General features: G+C 44.2%; 2 protein-coding genes across 8 annotated transcripts; both read left to right on the forward strand.

The window, feature by feature from the left end:
• Nucleotides 1-337: 337 nt before the first annotated feature.
• LOC128768665 (protein LYRIC-like) lies at nucleotides 338-8,872 on the forward strand. 6 transcript variants are annotated; one of them, XM_053881681.1, is made up of 14 exons: nucleotides 338-481; nucleotides 619-955; nucleotides 1,148-1,309; nucleotides 2,168-2,249; nucleotides 3,091-3,267; nucleotides 4,400-4,447; nucleotides 4,563-4,712; nucleotides 5,478-5,558; nucleotides 5,639-5,707; nucleotides 5,797-5,945; nucleotides 7,308-7,421; nucleotides 7,538-7,645; nucleotides 7,715-7,841; nucleotides 7,914-8,871. In XM_053881681.1, the coding sequence occupies exons 2-14, from the start codon at nucleotides 626-628 to the stop codon at nucleotides 7,976-7,978; spliced, it is 1,662 nt and encodes a 553-aa protein (XP_053737656.1). In that variant the 5' UTR covers nucleotides 338-481; nucleotides 619-625; the 3' UTR covers nucleotides 7,979-8,871. The 6 variants fall into 6 exon arrangements, with proteins under 6 accessions (XP_053737656.1, XP_053737657.1, XP_053737655.1 ...); XM_053881682.1 differs by having other exon boundaries at nucleotides 344-955; nucleotides 5,797-5,915; nucleotides 7,914-8,872; XM_053881680.1 differs by having other exon boundaries at nucleotides 344-955.
• Nucleotides 8,873-9,380: 508 nt separating this feature from the next.
• Nucleotides 9,381-18,578, forward strand: LOC128768824 (lysosomal-associated transmembrane protein 4B-like). Of its 2 annotated transcripts, none has more exons than XM_053882026.1 (7): nucleotides 9,381-9,588; nucleotides 10,019-10,130; nucleotides 11,276-11,349; nucleotides 11,632-11,754; nucleotides 11,871-11,969; nucleotides 13,548-13,643; nucleotides 17,618-18,578. In XM_053882026.1, the coding sequence occupies exons 1-7, from the start codon at nucleotides 9,493-9,495 to the stop codon at nucleotides 17,696-17,698; spliced, it is 681 nt and encodes a 226-aa protein (XP_053738001.1). In that variant the 5' UTR covers nucleotides 9,381-9,492; the 3' UTR covers nucleotides 17,699-18,578. The 2 variants fall into 2 exon arrangements, with proteins under 2 accessions (XP_053738001.1, XP_053738000.1); XM_053882025.1 differs by having other exon boundaries at nucleotides 11,632-11,752; nucleotides 11,851-11,969.
• Nucleotides 18,579-19,264: the final 686 nt, after the last annotated feature.

The following is a 19,264-nucleotide window of genomic DNA, read 5'->3' on the forward strand; positions in this document are numbered from 1 at the left end:
ACTGCCACAGAGTACTGATGCGTTGAGGGACGTTACGATATAAAATGCATTTTTTCATGGATGATGAATCAGAAGCATATTTTGTGCCTCATCTATTTACTTAAAAAATATACTATTACTGAGCAAAAATATTAATGGTTCAGTGTACGCATATAATAATGACGTTAAAATTGATTTTTAAAATTTATACATCGATTTGTAATTGAGCTAATTCCCTTCACTTGGGCTATTTAGATGACATAATTCAATACTGGTTTAAAATTATGAGACTATCCACTACTGTTTGGCGATGCCGACAGGCTTTTTTCCCCAACTGTCCTTGAACGCATCGTTCCTGCTCCAGTCCAACGGAGCCATATGAGGTGAACCTGCTTGAGTCTCGCTCTGGCGGATCATTGTGGATGTGGTGGGAGCGTGTGGTGTGACAGCGGCCGCTCTCCGTCTGGTCTAGCCAGCTGAATTGACCGGAGCGTTTCTTCAGGTAGGCCGCGGACTGCTTGAGTCCGTGTTGGAGTGGATGCGGGAACGCTGAAGTTTCTTCCATCATGTCGGAATCGCTCCGTTATTTTTAGCGAGCACAGAGAACGACTCGTATCTAAGTGGCCTGTTGTCTTGAAGCGGATCCATGGAGCAGTGGCAGGACGCCGCCTCTCAGCAGGTCAGGCAGCTGAGCAGCCGCCTGAATGAGATGGTCACCCGTGGACTGGACGTGCTGCGCACGGAGCTCGGCGTGGACCTCGGACTGAAGCCTGAGCTCATCCCGCCATGGGCGCTGCTGTTAGCGGCGTGCTCTGGACTCGTGCTGATGGTCGTCCTGTGGGCCTCGCTCTTCCGAGCGCTCTTCAAGAAACGACCGGTGCCGAACCCTTCGGACGAAGTTAATGAGCTAAAGCGAGGTTTGGCCAAACCCGTTAAATCCGAGGAGCCAAAGAAAAAGAAGAAGAAAGCGGAGAAGGTGCGTAAATGTCACCCAGCCATGAACCGTTAGCACGACTAGCTGTCAAAGCTAAGCCGCCGGTGACAGTTGAACGTAATGGCCGGTGACGCGTTTGGTGCCTGGATTTCAAGTGGCGAGCTGTTCACAGATGCCGAGTGTCTGTATTTAATTCTGAAGATCTTATTTTTCTTCCGTTTTGTGTGACTTTAGAAGGCCCAGCCGAACGGGAGGGCCGTGGCTGAATCACAGGAGGAGGCCATAGTTCCTGACGAGCGAGTGCCACATCACCAACCGCCCCCTCCTGAAACCAAGACCGATAAGGCTGCAGAGGCAAGTGTCAGCTCCTCTCCAGTCAACCGCCATGGTCCACAGGTACATTGTCAAACACCTAGTGGAGAATGGGACGGGACCACGCTTCCCTCCGGTGTGGGGCTGCAGTGATCTGAGCAGACCAGCTGTCAGTGTTAGGTTTCACTGTTTAACCTGCAGATGCAGCAGAAAAAGAAGGAGACTGTGAGGCCTTGCACCACACCATCTCGTGTTATGCGGAGCTCCCATCTGCTCACCTTTTAAGCACCTTTTTGGAACTCACTTGTCTGTGCAGCCAGGGTTATCAATGAGAAGGATGTGTAGTAAAGTGAAACCTGAGATGCCAGCGTGTGTTGGACTAGATATGTGGCTTTACTTATTAATAGACAGCTTTGAGAGTGCGGAGTTGATCGACTGGTGTTTCAGGTGCCTTCCCCTCTGTCGGCTTACTTGACATTCATGCATTTACATACATACAATACATACATACATACATACATACATACATACATACGTAAGGCTTGTGGAGATTAATTTCAATTAAGTATGGAGAAATGGAAGTCATCAATTCACTTAACACTGATGAATCGTGTGCAAACTTTCTTTCACATTTTTCAGTGCTAGAATTTTTAGTGCACCACATTATACCACGTGATGTCGTAACCAAAACATCCATGATGAAGGAGACAAAATAAGATTGTACTGGAAAATTTAAATGGAAAAACAAAAACATTGCCAAGATTTCACTGAAGCACATGTTTAAGCGCAAGTGCGCAGATTCGGCTTACATTTGAAATGTGATTAATCATGGTAAATTATAAAATTTCAAAATTCATTATATACATTTTTTGAGTCGAACCTCTATTACATACGCATTTGCTGAGCTACTTGGATTTGATCTTGTATTGGCCATCCTTTCAGGTAAAGAAGTCCAAGAAGAAAGCCAAACAGGTTGCCAAGGAGACAAAGTCTGGGACTGCAGATGGGAAAGAACCAGAAGAAGGTATAATGTTGTCGTTCTATATGTTCTTTTCATTCTTGTTTTGGAATGTTTTGTCCTGCATTTATTGAAATACAACCAGCCAGCAACAATTAAGTGCTGTAATGATGGCCCTGCTGACAATGCAAGTCAAATATTAGTTAGACTTTGGTGTATATATATACACACACAATCTATTATATAAATAGAATACCAAAGTGTATACCACTTTGGTGGTACTTTTTTGGCAATTTTGAGGCAGTTTTTATTATCTTCCGCTTTATGGCAAGCACTCCTGTTGAAGTGTATATGGGTCAATGACGTTGAAGTTTGCAATGTAAAAGTACACAACAGGCTGGTATTTGGAAAGAAAGTCTTCTTGTGTTCAAACAGACTGTCGGCACCACTTCGCCCACTTTTCCAATCCACAAACTCTGCTGCTGTCATTGTCATCCTGCCACGTCATTCCTGTTTCATTCCCACTCATCCACTCCTATCCACAATCAATCCACAATAAAAGCCAAAAAACTGAACTGTTAGACGAATGAGAACTTATAAAAATAAAACAAATTGTTTCCCATTTTCACGGAACACGCATTAAATAGATCTTTCCTCCTCAGACACCCATGGATTGATAAAGTTATACAAGTCCTATTTTACCTTGTTTTTCATTCACACATTCAGACATTTTATTTGCACAAATGTGGATCTAAACGTTTCCATTCGACATCCAACCTTAAGGTGGCTTGCAAACTCATTGAGTAACGTCTTAGGAATTCAACCTACCTAATCCATACCATATATCCCCTCTAATTCCGCAAAGAGCTCCTGCTGAATTCCACGACTATATCTGCCCTGGTTTCAGGCACATGGGAGACCAAGGTCAGCAACAAGGAGAAGCGTGAGCAACGCAAGAAGGACAAGAACTCCAGCGATGGCTCGGCCAGTCCAGGTGGAGGAGACTCTCTTGCGAGTGCTCCACCAGAGCAGACCAAGGTTTCTGCAGCACCAGCCCCTGCCCCAAGCCAGAAAAAGAAAAAAGGTGAGCTAGGAGTGGTACGTTTAGATGTGGCTCAGGTTGTTAAAGGGGCCCTGTAGTCCTTTTTTTCTTCTGTAATCTCATCTTGCATACTCAGTGTCTTTGTATGGAAAATGTATGAAACATTAAAATACATTTTATGTTTTCAAAGTCTTATTTAGTTTACAAAATCTCCCTTGCCGGAATAGTTTTCCTTTGAAAAAAAAAGATTTTTTTCCCCAGCATCAGTGGTGTCTCAGATTGGGATGTGGGGGCAGCAATATGTAGGATTTTTGATGGGGAACACAAAAGCAGAGTGCATTGTACATCCTTCATGGTCCTCCTTTAGATCCTCCATTAAAAGGTGCAGTCCTACTCAACTGGCAGTTTGGGAGAGCTGAGGTTGGGAGTCATGTTTCACTTGTCTTAAGCTGTAATCGCTCCGTGTTCTGGGATTTTTCCAGTGTAGGGGGGCCTGGTGAACCCTGTAGCTGCTCAAAAATGTGTTGCAAGAGCATTGTATTTACTTTTGTGATAGCAGCTACAGAGGAGGAATCTTTGAAAGATTCTGATGGACATAAAAGCTCAGCTCTAGAAGCCATCATTGGAAAAGCTACTTGATGGAGCATGAGTGGGTCTCCATAGAACCTTGTGGACCACGGGTCTGCTGAGCCTTTGGATTGGGGTCATCAGGAAACTACTTCACAGTGAAAAACATGCTTGTTCATCGCTCAGGAAGAGTGTAATTGTTGCTCCATGACATTGGTGCAGCGGTGGAGGTATTTACATGGATCCTTGGTGGCACTCCAGATGAAATTGAAGCTAATTACTTAAAAATGGATGAAGATCTTTCTCTCACTGTCATACTTGCAGTATATTTTATAGTGGCGAATCTTTCTAACTCTGTAGATAACACTTAGAGCATGGAAAAGCATGAGCGAGCCCCTTGTGATAGTAAGGCATTCTGTGGTTGATGCTGAGCAGTTCGGTCCGACCCCTTTGTTTTCAACTTGCTGCTGTGTTGAGGTGGCTTCTTGACTGTCAGGTACTATAAATGTATGTCCCGAAGGTGATCGTTGTCAGGCCGCCAGTTAAGAATCTTTGCCCAGTACGTATTTCCATGTTGCCTCTCTTTAACAATGCAGTTCTGTTTCAGGAGAATCTAAACAAAAGGCTGAGAAGGTTGACACTGCTGTTCCTCAAGGTACTTGTTCACTTACATTCCCATCCACCATCACAACATGTGACCTCCATATTTCATGTTGTTTTGTAAAGGATGAGTGGATCTGACTGAAAATCAATTGTCTCGTGTTTCTCAGTGACGACAAACAGCAGTGAGACTCCTGCTGTGGTTTCTGCTGCTGTCACCAAGAGGGCAGTGAAGGTTCCGTCTCACAACGTCACTCCCAAGATGGTCCCGTGGACAGGCAACAGAGAGCCACCATCACTGTGGGGAGGAGATATTGATGGTAATCATATTGTTGCGTCATCCCTACTGTTAATGTTAGCAGCTTATCATGCACACGATGGTTTTGTTTTTAATCCAGTCTGCTGCCATCCTCACATGGTCCGCCTCTTCCTAGGTCCGAAAACCCCCCCACAGAAAATCACCATAATGACCTTCACCTGAATGATGCGTTAAGTTTTAACTGCTTGTTGAAATGTGTACACATATTTTAAGGAAAAACGGTCATTATTCTGCAGGTATGGCGTCTCTCATTGTCATAGCGAGGCACCACGATAGTTTACACATAGTACAAACCCTGCCTTATAACCATTATTGGGGGTTTAGATGGTACAGGATATTTCCCTGGAGTGTAGGATTTATTTTGATATTATTTTTGGTCTCTTTCCTGTGTTTAAAAAAAAAAAAAAAGCTTAAATAAAATGCAGAGGAAGAAGATGCTGTAGCTTCACAATTGAAGAGCCATTCACTCTTTTAGTGCAGCCACTGTTTTTGTTCTTGATCCTCACCACTGCTTTTCTGTGTCGTGTGGTGAAGGCTACAAAAACAATCCAAGCCCCGTCAATTAATAGTAACTTGGTTAAAAAAAAAAAAAAAAAAAAAAGGATCAATGTAAACAAAACGCATGAATGTATTTGAAGATGTTGCAGTGGCTTAGTATTAGTAGTGCAACTACTACTACTTCATAAGATGGGTTAATTGGAATTGTGTCGTTCTAACACCTCCACATGATGGTGACATGTTGCGCTGAACGTTTGCTATGTTTCAGAGTCGTGGACTGTGATCGACCGGGGGATGCAGCCTGCCGACCTGGGCCTGGTGTCCTTCTCCAAGCTGGGTGTTGCGTCTGGTAAGTTCCATGTCTTTCATGAGAGAAATGAGGCTGGCACCACTAGGTGGTGCAGTTTCTGACCTGCCCTGTCTGTGCAGAGTCTCAGCCTGTGAATGACCTGACCTGGCTCAGTCAGCCCCGAGTGGACGACGAGTGGTCTGGAATCAGTGCGTTTCTTAGATCCCTCCAGCTTCTTCTGAACATGGTGCCGCTTCGGTTCTCCTCCGGTTCTCACCATCGTTGTTTTCTCTTCCAGATGGCGGCGCAGTTGACCCCAGCTCGGACTGGAACGCCCCATCAGAAGCATGGGGGAACTATGAGGAGCCCACCCTGCTCCAACCCCCACTGGTTAAGGAGCAGACTAACCACGAGCAGGTGAAGGCTAATCTGCTTGTTTCAGCCGCTGTAAGTAGACTTGTGAAAAAACGCAGCCTCTTGGGGATTTAGCCTGAACTTTCTCCCACCTCATCACAAGCACTCATGTAAAAGTACAAATCAGATGTTTCAACACTTGTGTTCTAATCATTTATTAGGAGTAATAAATGTGTGCGTGCGTGCGTGCGTGCGTGCGTGCGTGCGTGCGTGCGTGCGTGCGTGCGTGCGTGCGTGCGTGCGTGCGTGCGTGTGTAAATGATGCCAGTAAGAGTGAGTGAGAGAGATGCACGGTTCTGGCTGAAAATACAGCCACTTCTTTGAATTCTTGTCTGCTATAGTAGTGAATGTGTCAAAAGTGCAGACTATGTACCAGTTTTTTTTGTTTTTTTTTTTAATCCTCTTCACAGGTCAAGTTAAACGACACTTATGATAGATTTTTAGACTTTTGTAGATACTTTTTTCTTTGGTGCATGAAGAAATGGTACTGATGTTGCATTTTCTCTTGAAAGTCAGAAATAAAATGATCCTCCTGTGCGATGGAGCGTAGAGGCAGTAACAGCAGCCACTTAAGTGCAACTAATCCAGGTGGCCAACAGGAGTCGTGACACACTGAGACTTACTAAACTTTTGCCTTGCAGTTAAAAAAAAAAGTAAAATAATACATTTTCTTATATAAATTACAATATATCACTTTTTTCATACTTGTTGCTTTTTCTGTGTGATTTTTACTCCAATGTGTCAAAGCAACAACAAACATGGAAAAACAATGGACCCCCAAGAACTCCAACCTCAAAATTAAATTAAAGATATTGTTTAGGCGATGAGAGCTGTAGTCGACTGCCAAATGTAACTTGTAATCTAACTTAGTTACTTATGAATTCAAGTAATCAGTAAAGTAACTAAGTTGCTTTTTGAGGGAGTAATCAGTAGTCTGATTACTTTTTCAAAGTAACTGTGGCAACACTGCATAAATGTATAATCCCATTGAAGAAACAATAAGACCTCAAGCATTTCATGACCCCATACCTCTCAAAGCTCAGCATATCTATGCTGCAGCTGCCATATTAGCTTTAAAGCTCTAGATACTGCCTTCTGTTCGGTAAAACTGTGATTATCATAATGGCAATATTGACAAAATTATGCATCTTTACTGGAAAAAAAACTGACAAAAATTGCATAACTCCAGTGCTTCGGTGCTGTGTGTGTAGGGGACTACCCTCTATGAGCCACATTGTTTACTGTGGAGTGTGTCTTTGTGGGTCATGTTTTGGAAATTGGCTGGGAAATGACTGAACATGAAGAGACGCGTTTTTCGTGAGACCAAGGCTTTGCTTTTGAACATTACTGACAAAATACATTTTACCAAGTCTTCTTATTTTCTCCTTTTTAAAGGATAATGATGAAGATAAAGATAATGGAGACAATTCTGCTGATGGAGCAGCCAAAACAAAAAAGAAAAAGAAGAAGAAGAAGAAGGCTGCAGAAGAAGGAGGGGTCTCCGGACAGGTAACGGCGCACTCACGCACAGTCTCACAACACAATTCAGTGGATAGTGGTGAAGTTCAGAGGTCAAGCTTGACGTCAGACGACAGCTGTAGGTTGAGCCGCGGTCGTCTGTGCAGGGTGATGTGCCAGAGAAGAAGGAGGAACCTGCTGCCCCGGTGAAAAAGCAGCCACCATCTGCTCAGGAAAAAAACGCCACCGTCCAGCATGTCAAAGCAGCTGTTGAGGTCAGCGCTGCTCCCATGCAGCTTTTGTTGTTTTATTGAACGTAAACTGACGCGTGGTGAAACACCCAGGCAAAAGCTGAACGACCAGTGAAGGAACACATATCCCAGAAGCCCGCAGTCACACAAGTGCCACAGAAACCAACTGATGGAGAACCAACTGCCAAGCAGAACAACTGTCCTGCTCCAGTGCAGCAAAGTGGGTGTTGATTGTGTGCAGTCTGCAAGCACCATGTGAGATTTGGATCATGAGGTTCTCCTCTTTCCTCAGAAAAAGCTGAGGAGAGCCAACCGCCCAAGCCTGCAAAGAAGAAGAAGGTCAGGAGAGAGACATGAGGCAGCCCAGCCTGCGGACCATCGTATGCAAAGACTTGATATCCTGTCTGATATGCAACACCTTTTCAGAGAAGAACTTTGGCCTGAGACTCTGTCAGGGGCTCTCGCCCAAACCTGTCTGGAGAACAAGTTTTTATACATACGGCGCGCGTGCGCCGGCCACGATGATCAAGGCGCCGTGCGATCCAACGTCATCCGCTGTGAATGAATTTTCAGTCTTCTGCCTCTGTCCTTAATTCCACTGAATCAATTAACTGAAGGAACTGTCTTGTAGAAATTAGAATAGTAAATACTGATCATGTTTAGAAATGTACGGTTGTGGCTTCTGACCGGAGCGGATGGTTCCCCCCCTCCCCGACACACTGGGACATCGGACTCGCTCATCAGCGTCTTCACCGCTGAGACGGTTCTCCAGATTCAATGTTGTGGTCAACTTGGACACTCAACGGGACGTAAACAGTTGTGACAAAATGGACATGAGCATTATTGAATGCTGTAAAGGGAAACATGTCTGCTTTGTAACTCTTGATTTTAAATTGCCTAAATATCTGTGATGACCTACATTTCTTCTGACCTGCTTCATCTTGTGTCTGGCGTGGCTCTGTCTTCTGACCCTCTGTGACTCTGAGGCCCTCTAGCTTCGCCGCTGAACCGTCTCCGTGATTTTCAACTGTGGTCGATTCAAAAGAATCTTTTGTAAAAACCTGTTTGTAATAAAAGAAAGCTGAAGCCATATGTAAAACCAAGAGATGATGCCGACTTTTGTTGACGTCATATACAAACGGTAGATCCACATCTGTGTTGCTCCTTAATGTAGTGACACGTTCATTAACAGCTCTTTGAAGATGCTTGAAAAATAAACCTGTCATTTCTAATGTCTTGAGAGGGTTGCATTAATTCATCTAACACATCGTCAACTTAAAGGAAGCCAGTTCTTTTCTTTAAAGAACACTTGCATTTCTTAGGCCACCGACTGGTCCAGCACCAGACCACTGCCACATCTTTCCTTGCAGGGATACCTCTTCAAAGGAAGATGCGTGACTTCACCCTCTGAGTCATTCCTTTGCAACTTTCTGGTGTTATCTGACATCACCAAGTCTAATCTGCTCAAGACCCTTGTTTATCAGCTGGAGTTCAAATGCCACGTGTCAAGCTGCCTTCACTTAGTCAAACTAGTTTGCTTCTTTCACAATAAAAGCGCAGCTACAACAACAGAATGAAAACATTCAGCTGAATATATGCACGAGTCGTTTATGTAAACGTCAATACTCGATACGAATTTCACCAATAAATTGTAATTGTTGATAGAAACTAACGAATACGAACGGACGAATACATTTATTTAGAAACCGGAAGTTGCTCTTTATACTGACTGCGCACTTGACGCGCTGTTTGGCGGTTAAGCCGCTGACGATGATAAGTACCGCTGTGGTCACCGTCATTTCTCCGTGTGAAACTGCTCCGTCCGGAGGCGTCTTCTCTTCCACCTTCGCTGCGGAGGCGAAGCTGACACGATGATGATCTCGCCGTGGGACCGCTGGTTCTCCTCCAGCTGCTGCCTCTGCTGTCATGTCCGCACTGGAACCATCATCCTGGGCATCTGGTACATGGTGAGCGCCGCCTGTCACACACACTCATCACATCAGCACCACGGTGTCTACATCGAACCCATCTTCGCCACATCGCATCAGACCATGTGTCGATATTCCTGTTACACAGCAAAGATTGAACGCTCATTGTCACCTGAGTATGTGATATTGCGGTATGTTTCGGGGGCGTGTGTGGTGTCAAATGTGTGGACGATAGTCAACAAACCACCTCACGTGGAAAAAACCTCCAATGAATAAATTAGTGAGCCCCTTAGGCAGCGGGTTCCTGTATCAGGCGGCAGGGAATTTTCCATCATGATTGTGTGACTCATCTGCGCCAATGTCCGATCCTTGCAAACTACATCACATTTGCTTGTGAGGATCATGTCTCCACACTTTGCTTGGCCACACTGCTGCTGCTTGATCTGCCCATCTGCCCTTCCTCCCTAAGCTCATCAATGCTGTGGTGCTGCTCATCCTGCTCACTGCGCTCAGTGATCCTGACAAGTACCATCTGACCAGTGCCGAGCTGGCCAATGACCTGGACGTCATGGACGACGCCAGTAAGTATCAGTGCTACACCGTGAGTCTGACTGTCCCTTGATCTCCGCTCCCTTACTGACTACTGGCTTCTTGTCAGGGCTGTGTTGTATAAAGAGAATGGCCAGCTATATCACACAATTGTTAATACTATCCTACTGACTCACAAGTCAGATGGGGCGTTAAAGAACATTATATTTACCATTTTGATAAATCATCATTAATAGTTACTGCTTTGAACACAAGAGAGTCTCAGTGCACCACAACCAGCTGACCAATTGAACCAACTGAATGTGAGTCATGTTTGGAGGAAACAGCTTGCTGTGGATGACATGATGGAAAAAGTGCCCCTCAGCCAATCACATACATGATCTGGTCACTTGGTGCCACAAATTCATCCAATCAGCAAACACTGGAATCGGTTGCTCTGTCATCTGGGAGAGACTCAGAGTAGGTCGTCTGCCGGTGCTCATCGGATGGAGCAAGTTGAGGTGGTGTCCATAATGAGAAATATTTCTCCGTACTCAACCACCCAGAGTAGTGATGCCAAACATCCCTTCTTTTACGTTGTAATGTGGTGTAAGACTAACAACACTGACTTGTTTATGAGACTAGGTGAAGTCAGTGAGTGCCAGGAAAGCCAAAGCTGCCCCTCTGAAGTCAGCCTGCTGCTCAGCTCTGCACTTGGCATCGGCGTGCAGGTGGACTGGGCCAGTGTGTCTGGACCACACCAGGAGCCTAAGAGCAGTTGATCCACATGCCGTCACTGTGTCAGAGGATTAGAGCCAGACCTGCAGGTGGTGCCGGCTGCTGCCAGTCCTGCTGACAACAGTGTGTCACCAACATGTCTGACAGACTGAAGTCACGACTGGTTCCCAGCTTTGGTTGGATCACATGTGTGTCTCCCAACCGTTATTTCTACAGAAGTGATGTGGAATCTCCACAGATTGCTTGACACAAAGCCAATAGAAGACTGTGTTGAAGGTCCACAACTCCAGACTCCCTTCAGCACAATCCAATCAAGCACCTGTGAGACGTTCTGATCAGAAATCCAATCCGATTCTTTCGACTCCACTTCACTTGCCCTGAAGGAGCTGCTGCTCACGTTTCATGATGGTTCAGAGTGAGCGACTGTAGCTCACCGTGACTCTCCCTCCCTGTGTTCCAGACATGTGCATCGCCTCGGCCATCTCCCTGCTCATGATCCTCATCTGTGGGATGGCCACGTATGGAGCCTACAAGGTAAACTGAAATCACATTTCACTTGCCTTTGTATGAGCCAAATAGAAAAAACATGAGCCTCAGTATTCGCCCGCAAGTTGAACAGTTCAAAGGTAGATTAGCGAGACACTGGATGGATTTCAATACTGCTGCATGAGAATGAGGCAAGGACAGTTCTGAGGCCTTGTTTTGATTGCATGACTCTCAGCGCAGGACCTTTTCACTCTCCACCTCCATCAGTCCTTGTAGTACTTTGAGAGAAGCGTCAGATGAACTCTCACCCTGTTGACAATTGTCCTCCAGCTACGAGCCGCCTGGATCATCCCCTTCTTCTGCTACCAAATATTCGACTTCGCCCTCAACACGCTGGTAGCGGTGAGCATCGTCGTCTACCCGAACACGGTCCAGGACTACTTGCAGCAGCTGGTAGGACACTTGACAGAGCGGCCCTCAGACGCTCATCTCTCAGTGGAGACCTTCAGCAGCTGTGCGATCTCCAATCATCGGTGCCTTGTGTGTTGTTGGTCCCTCTCCCTCTGCAGCCCGACAACTTCCCCTACAAGGAGGAGATCGCGGCTCTCAGTAACGTGTGTCTGGTCCTCCTGGTGCTGCTCTTCATCAGCTGTATTCTGGCCTTCAAGGTATTTACTGTGCTCTCTCTGTCAGTCCAGCTGTGGACTGTTGAATCAGGAATTAAGCCTTGCCTAGGGTTTCTCCTTCTTTATTTGTAAATGAATGTACTTCCTTCCTCTGTAGAACTGAAATCAGAGACAAATGAAATACATCTGAAAGTCCCAGCACAAGTTAATAATACAAATAGTACGTAAGAGTAATGCATTAATAAATGCAGATGGGAGTTAAAAGTGTGTTTCAAATTACTGTAACTCCACAAAAGTTTAGGATATAAATTACAGAAAGCAACTCCCAGAACGCAGGGGACTGGGGCTGTGTGTTCATGTGACTGACATCATGACCCCCAGGATGTTTGGGACTATAGTAAATATCATCTATATGTCACCCAGGTTTATTGTTGTTATGAGTTGTTAAACTGTGCAGGCACAGGTTACAGTTTCAGTACGTGGCAGTTATTCAACTGTGACTTTTTGACTGTATCATAACAGTTTGAACATGAACCACACACATAAGCTATGTGTGTGGTTTTCAGTGCGACTCGCACTCACAACTGAAGTAAATTCACTTCACCACGTTTGTAACATAAAAAACAGCCAACTCAGCAAACAGTATCATCAATAAAGAGTTAAGTAACCTTCTCACAACCGTAACTCGCAGCATAGATCATCAACCTTTGAGCCCAGTTTCTTTGGAGTTATCAAAATTTGTTTGTCTCATCACGTTTTAGTGTTATTAAAAGAAGATAATTCTGGCATTTTATAGGTCAGGTATGATGTTGATGTCTCTCATTTTGTCGTTATACATCAGTTGTTTGTTCAGATGGAGCAGTTAAGTCTCTGGTTTTGAAGAATTTGAATCTCTGGCAGTCATGTTGTGAAAGGGTTAAGCGCCTTTATGAAGTTTATAGTGCGAGGCACTTCCTGAGAAATGGTTTGGTGCAGTGTTGCGACAGCTCCTCTGTTAGTATTTATTTTTTTATGAAACAAAAAACAAACAAAAAACAAAAACAATTATATTTATTCTGCGTTTGCACTATATTAACATACAGAAGTCTAGTCAAATTTTATGAGGGGACTTAAGTCCACAGAATCTCTCATAAATGATTCAGTGCCAACGTTGCAGAGTGACAGTGATTTGTTGTTGTTTCCCTCCTGCTGTGGTGATTTATGCCTCCTTTTCTAATAAATTATGGCTCATCTATCACTCACACCCGACGTTAAGGCAGTGACGAAGGCAAGTGAAATTGAATGATGAAATTACACGTCACTGTGAGGAAAATGATCTGACCATGATTATAAAGCACAGAGCCGTCTGATCCTTCAAAGAAACTCTGTATTTGCAGGCGTCAGCTCTTAGTCAGCAGATGGTACCGGACTCACTTCAGGAGATGCAGACTCAGGTTCCACCTCTCTGGTGGTGATTTGTGTTTTTGAGGTTGAAAATGAAGAACTGGTGAATGAGAAACAAAGCTCCACAGCTCCCTGTGGACCCGATGGCCCAGTTTTATTTTAGAGCGCCTTTCGATATAGATGTGAAGTATAGTGAGGTTTTTGGGTGACCAATCTGCCTCTCCCCGTTTCCTCCAGGCCTACCTGATAGCTTGTGTGTGGAACTGCTACAGATACGTGTGCGGCCGAGGGTCGGCCGAAGTCCTTCTGTACGTGACCACCAATGACACGACGGTAAGACATCACGGCCACTGTTAAGTCTCACTGATTTACAAAGGTAGCCTAGAGTTTGGTGGAAAGCCCTGGATCCCGTGTACCAAGTGTTGGTGTCCAACCTTTAGACCAGAGGTTGTGTCTTGTCTGGTATGCAACAGGCCGAGTTTGGCTGACAAAGCCAACGTTTTCTTCAGCACTTGTGCCTCTGAAACAATGCATAAATATGCAATATCAAATGATCATATATGAGCTGCAAAATTGGTTCTGTTGAATTACAATCCTACATCAATATAAAACTAGTTCTAAGTGAACCAAATTCACAACAGTGTTGCACAGAGTGAGAAGTCTTTGTGACGTCACTTGGGTGTAGGTCCAGTTGGTGAAAAAGCTCTTAGCTTCAGTATCAATTGAGACATGCTGAATCGCTGCATGACAGCTGGATGTTCTAATGGTGCCAGGGAGCACGTAAACCTGTTTGTCTAACCATAAGATGAAGAACGTTGTAAGTAATCGGTGACGCAAGTTTAAAGAAGGAGAGAAAAGTGACAACTATCTGTGTTTGGGTGCTTTGCAATATTATTTTGCCCTGAAATTTTGCCTCAAATTTGTTTTGAAACTGACTGCAAATGTCCTGGGTTTTCCAACGTAAACAAGCGCCAAGTTTATTAGACATCTCAAAACGCATCCAGATCAACTCAGTCACGTTAGTGCAATGTCAGCAGTTGCGCCTGTGAACTCTGGTGCTGCTCTTTTGGCAACAGCTGTTCCGCTTATTGTAAACATTAACACAAACTCTTCAGCTATTACAGATGTGAACCTTGAGGTAGATCAGGGGTTGTGGATTTTCCTGACTTCCTGACTACATTTTTTTATTGGAAAATCTTTGCAAAGAGAGTGAGAAAACAAGTCCACAGAAGTAGACAACAACATTGAAGATAACAAACAAGAATGTAGCAACTACCTTGAGCATCTGTGAGAAGCTCAGTCTGCACTCAGAGTTCTGAAAACAAGGAGGAATGGTACAAGCAAAAACAATGAGGCAGCCTTCACCTGTGGCTTTCCATAAGTCTGAACAATAATAATAAGTTTCCATCACACAGGTGTGTTGATTAGCCAATGGGTTTCAGCTGTGTGAAGCCAGAAACACAAAAGGGAGGGGCGAGGACAAAAGTGCATCAATACACCTGAAAACAATTCACCACATTTACTCCTGACCAAATCAAAGTTTTCACCAAGTTTCATTTTCAATGGATGAGCTTTAAAAATACAAAGGTGAAACAATGTCTAGTCCTAAAGCTGCCCATCTTAGAGCAGGGAGTGACCAGGGGTTCCACTGGTGGCACCAGCGTTTTCTCTAAGTGAGAGTGAGGAAGTCCACGGTTTGGCTGTGGTCTGGGGTGCTCTTACACCAGGAAGCCGGGACCAAGGGTGGAAAGATCATTCTGGTTAAAACATTACACACGTGTCCATCCAGACCAGGGGCAGAGTGTGCACTCACACTGGGACATCTGCCGGCACCCATCACAGGTGACGGGTTTGACAGGTGTTGGGTCCTTTATTTCATGTGCGCTGTCCATAGTTCAGGGTACTCCCCTCAAATTTATGTTGCCATCTTTGAATAAGCTGCAGTAACATGTATCTCTGCCTTATTTCTGTAAGGGTGAGCCAAATACTACTCACGTCCTAACTAGTATGGTTTCCCATTCAGATTCATTTTCTTCATTCCGTCTGTTGTGGAGCTTAACTCACCGCAGACTCTGTGTATAATAATGATAATTTTCTCTTTTCCTCCTGAATAGACATAAAAAATTTGACTTCCTATTTCGGACTTGTGACACCTTTTTTATAGCGCCAATTTTACATCTCTGTTAAAATAACACTTTTTAAAGTGACTGTATTAACAAGCGTAGTGTCTGAACTGGAGTTCCTGTGCTGCTGTAACGTCTTAAACACGTCGCCCACTGACGTCACCGGCAGCAGTAAAAGCAGCAGCTCGACAGCAGCGTGGTCTGAGCAGCTGTATTTTGCATCAGAGTGGAGCAGCGGTCACCAGCAGCTTTGTTACTTTCAGTTAGCTACAATTTAATTATCGAGTTGTGAGGTCAAAGGTCAGGTAATGACTTCCATATGGATCCTGAATGTTTACAAACACACACAGTCAGCATCTCTCTTATTGCTGAAGAAAACCCCTAGCTAAAAATGAGTCCAAGTCCAAATCTTACATTTATTTTACTTAAAATGAGATAAGCAGAACCACTGATGAGGAGTTCATTGCATCTGTTTCATCCTTTGCTCTTGAGAAGAAACAGTGAGGTCACTGTCCTCTGTCCTGTACTGTGGCGTGTCTTTGTCGCGGATTGTGACTCAACTTTTAACCGGGCTGTTGTTCACCAGGCTGGCTGCATTCTCATGTGAATGTCGCTCTTTTAACACTCTTTTCATGGAAACAAAGTAGTATCTTGAGATCCTGAATACGGATGTCCTGCATGGTTGAATGTCATCGAAGTCATCGATTCCATTTTTGTGAGGTGCTTCTTTTGTGAGCGTTATTGCCCTTCACGCCCACAGAAGAACATCCCTCAAAGTAATCTCTTTTGTCTTTTGAACTGGTCACACATTGACTGACTGGACACACACACACAGTGCAACACATGCTGTTAAGAGAGGATTATGTTGCTTCGATTTCTGCTCACTCCAGTAAAACACTAGTCAGCTGGGACATATTGATCAGCAAGGAGGAGCTAATCACAAGCAGAAGCTGCTCCGACTGTGTTTTAACAGCCGCGTCTGTCTAAACAGATCAGAGTGATTTACTTTCTCAGAGCAAAGTGGGTCTGTATTGACTCAAAGCTTCTTCTGTGTGCGACTCGCACACATGCTGGTGTTGCTTCAGTGATCTGCCAAGCATTGAGGGCAGCTGCACGACCCTTTACGCTCAGGTCGAAAGGTCAAGTCCAGCAGCTCAACGCATTGTTTTGTAGATCTTTTTTGTATCCTATCATGAAAGATACTTTCACATGCTTCATTTTCTTTTAGGAATTCATGTCTTTTTCACGTCATACCGTGTTGGTACACTTCAAACTACTTTTGAAATGGATTTCAACTCCATCTGAGGATAAATGACATGATCCGGATTTGCTCCCAGACCTCAACCTGATAAACAGATGGAGCTCCACTCAAACAAACACACACACCTCCAACCAGGGTGATGGCATGGATCCCAGGTGCACAACATTGGTCAGTCAGAATTTTCTGTGAAAGGGCTCAGTGGATGGAACAGCAGCCACTCTGACTGACGCAAATGCATTTAACTGAATTATGGGTTAAAATACTGGTTAAAAGCACAGCATCATTGCTGATATGTGTAAATATGGATCATTTAATTGTTGCCAATGCACTGCTGTTATCATTATAAAATGATGACGACACATTTTAGAATATCTATGTTTGCATTTTTAGAATTCCCATTTCCATTTCCTTCCATACCGTTGATGCTATGCCCTGTTTTACCAAGGCCTCCTACTGGCTAGTGTTGGAAAATAGCATCTCTTGTGCTTCTGTTTATATAACTGAACTACCATTTTGTAATGGCTCTTTTGTTTTTGGAATTGTTGCTCAAATTTTGTAATTGTGTTTTCTTTAAAAAAAAAAAAAAGCGTGATTTGTATTTTTTATTTTAAGTCATTTTTCAGAAAGTTGAAAATTAGCATGCTCTGTCCATAGGGAGAGTGTCAATGTACTTATATTAAATAGAATTAAATAAAACTAAAAGTTTCTACTTCCTAGATGTTTTCCTGTTGGATAAGTTTTACACGGTCACAGGATGAGGCATGTAATTGGCCCAACAGTGTTCCTGTGAAAACAGAAAGAGAGATTTAATCCTTCATGTAACGTCTAACTTGCACTTCCCTCCCATGATTTAAACGTCCCTGCTGGCTATTACAGCGCAGCCTCTCAACTGAACTAAACCACTATTGTTGTGTGGTTTCCAGGTGCTCATTCCTCCGTATGACGACAGTGTCAGCGCCCCACCAAAGCCGTCTCCCCCGTCCCAGCCCACCAATGCTGCTTGAAAACATTCCCTGGATCCTGCCGAGTGGAGCCGATGTTACCGAAAGCCCAGTGAAACGTTCGCACCTCACTGCCTCTCCAGTGTACAGTACACTTAATTCTACACAACATATTGTGATTTCACACATGGCATGCACTGACAAGATGTCGCACACACACATACCACCAATGTGACTTTCCTGTTAGTCACTGGTCATCTCTGTTTCACTTCCATGTGTGGTAGATACATTGCAGAGATGGTTTGCATTGCTAGTCCAGAAGACAAACAGTTGATAGATATATATATATTTTTATTAATCCATTTCAGCTGTGTGTTGATATGTAGATGTTGTGAGTTCTCTGCTTGGCTCGTACAAAAGTGTTTGGTGTGTGGTCAGGGTTCAACTGCCTTTACTCAAACCTTCCTGAATAACTGGATGCACTGGATGTCGCGTCATCTAGACGGGGAGTTCTTCCAAAGAAAACATGGTTTTGAAGAAACAACCAAGTGAATATCCGACTTAATATTGTTTTCCCTCCACTGCTGAGTGTGCTGTGAAACTTGTGCTGGCTCATACTTTGATGTGTCGATCTGTAAATCGCCCAGAAAACATGTTGCCTCTTGAATGGTCTTAAAACGACTGATCTGGAATCAGTCGGCCATCTGGAGCCGGATCGGAGGCTCACGTGTTTCAGGAGCCCAATAAATGTGGTTGTGCTTTTTTCAACTAGCCATCGGGGGCTTCTGGTCTGTGTAAACACACATGTCTGCTTCTCCAGATGCAGATTTTGGAAATCTTCCTCCTGGATATGAAATGTCCTTCAAGGACACAGAAGCTGGGAACTGTTGCTGCTGTGAAAAATAATTGTTGCATTTATTTGTCAATAAAATTCTGCACCTTTTGGCTCTTGTTTGATTCAAACTGAGAGACACTTGACTCTAAATGCTAGAATACTTTATCCTTTCCTTGAACCTTTCACCTACTCTCTCTGAGGATCAGAAAAATTGCAACAAAGAAAGTGAAAGTGCTCAATGACATCCATCAGTCGGTCAACGCTGTGACTTCCTTTGACCCACTGCTAGTTGCTGCTATATCATGGTCGTCCAGTAACGCCTTCGGTCTACTGGTGAACAATACGATGGCGTCCAGGGGAGCGCTCTTGTGGCTCGCTGAAATTCCACTGATCGGGAATCATCAGCCATGAAATACACACACACAAACTGTACAGTCATTTATGGTATGCGGTTTTTTAATGTGGTGAATAAGCGCAGTGATTCCCCTTCAATCCATCGTCCCAGGACAAAAAAACTCTAGTTGGCGCAGGAAAATGAATGCACAGTGTTCTCTGCTCTGGTTAACTTATTTCCTGCTGCCCACGCTCATGAGATGGTGATGGAGAAGTGGAAGTGTTTAAGACGAAATGTTTCATCAGGATCTACTGAATGTGCAGATTTAGCTTCACTTTTAGTGTGGATCAAAACACCTTTCCTCCCACTGAAATAAACTGATAGAGTGAGAGACTAAGACAAAGGCAGCCAGCCAGTTACCTAAAGGTTCTACGTTAAAAAGAGGCGTCCCAGTAGTGGG

This window comes from Synchiropus splendidus, chromosome 12, assembly GCF_027744825.2.
Source record: "Synchiropus splendidus isolate RoL2022-P1 chromosome 12, RoL_Sspl_1.0, whole genome shotgun sequence".
NCBI lineage: Eukaryota > Metazoa > Chordata > Actinopteri > Syngnathiformes > Callionymidae > Synchiropus > Synchiropus splendidus.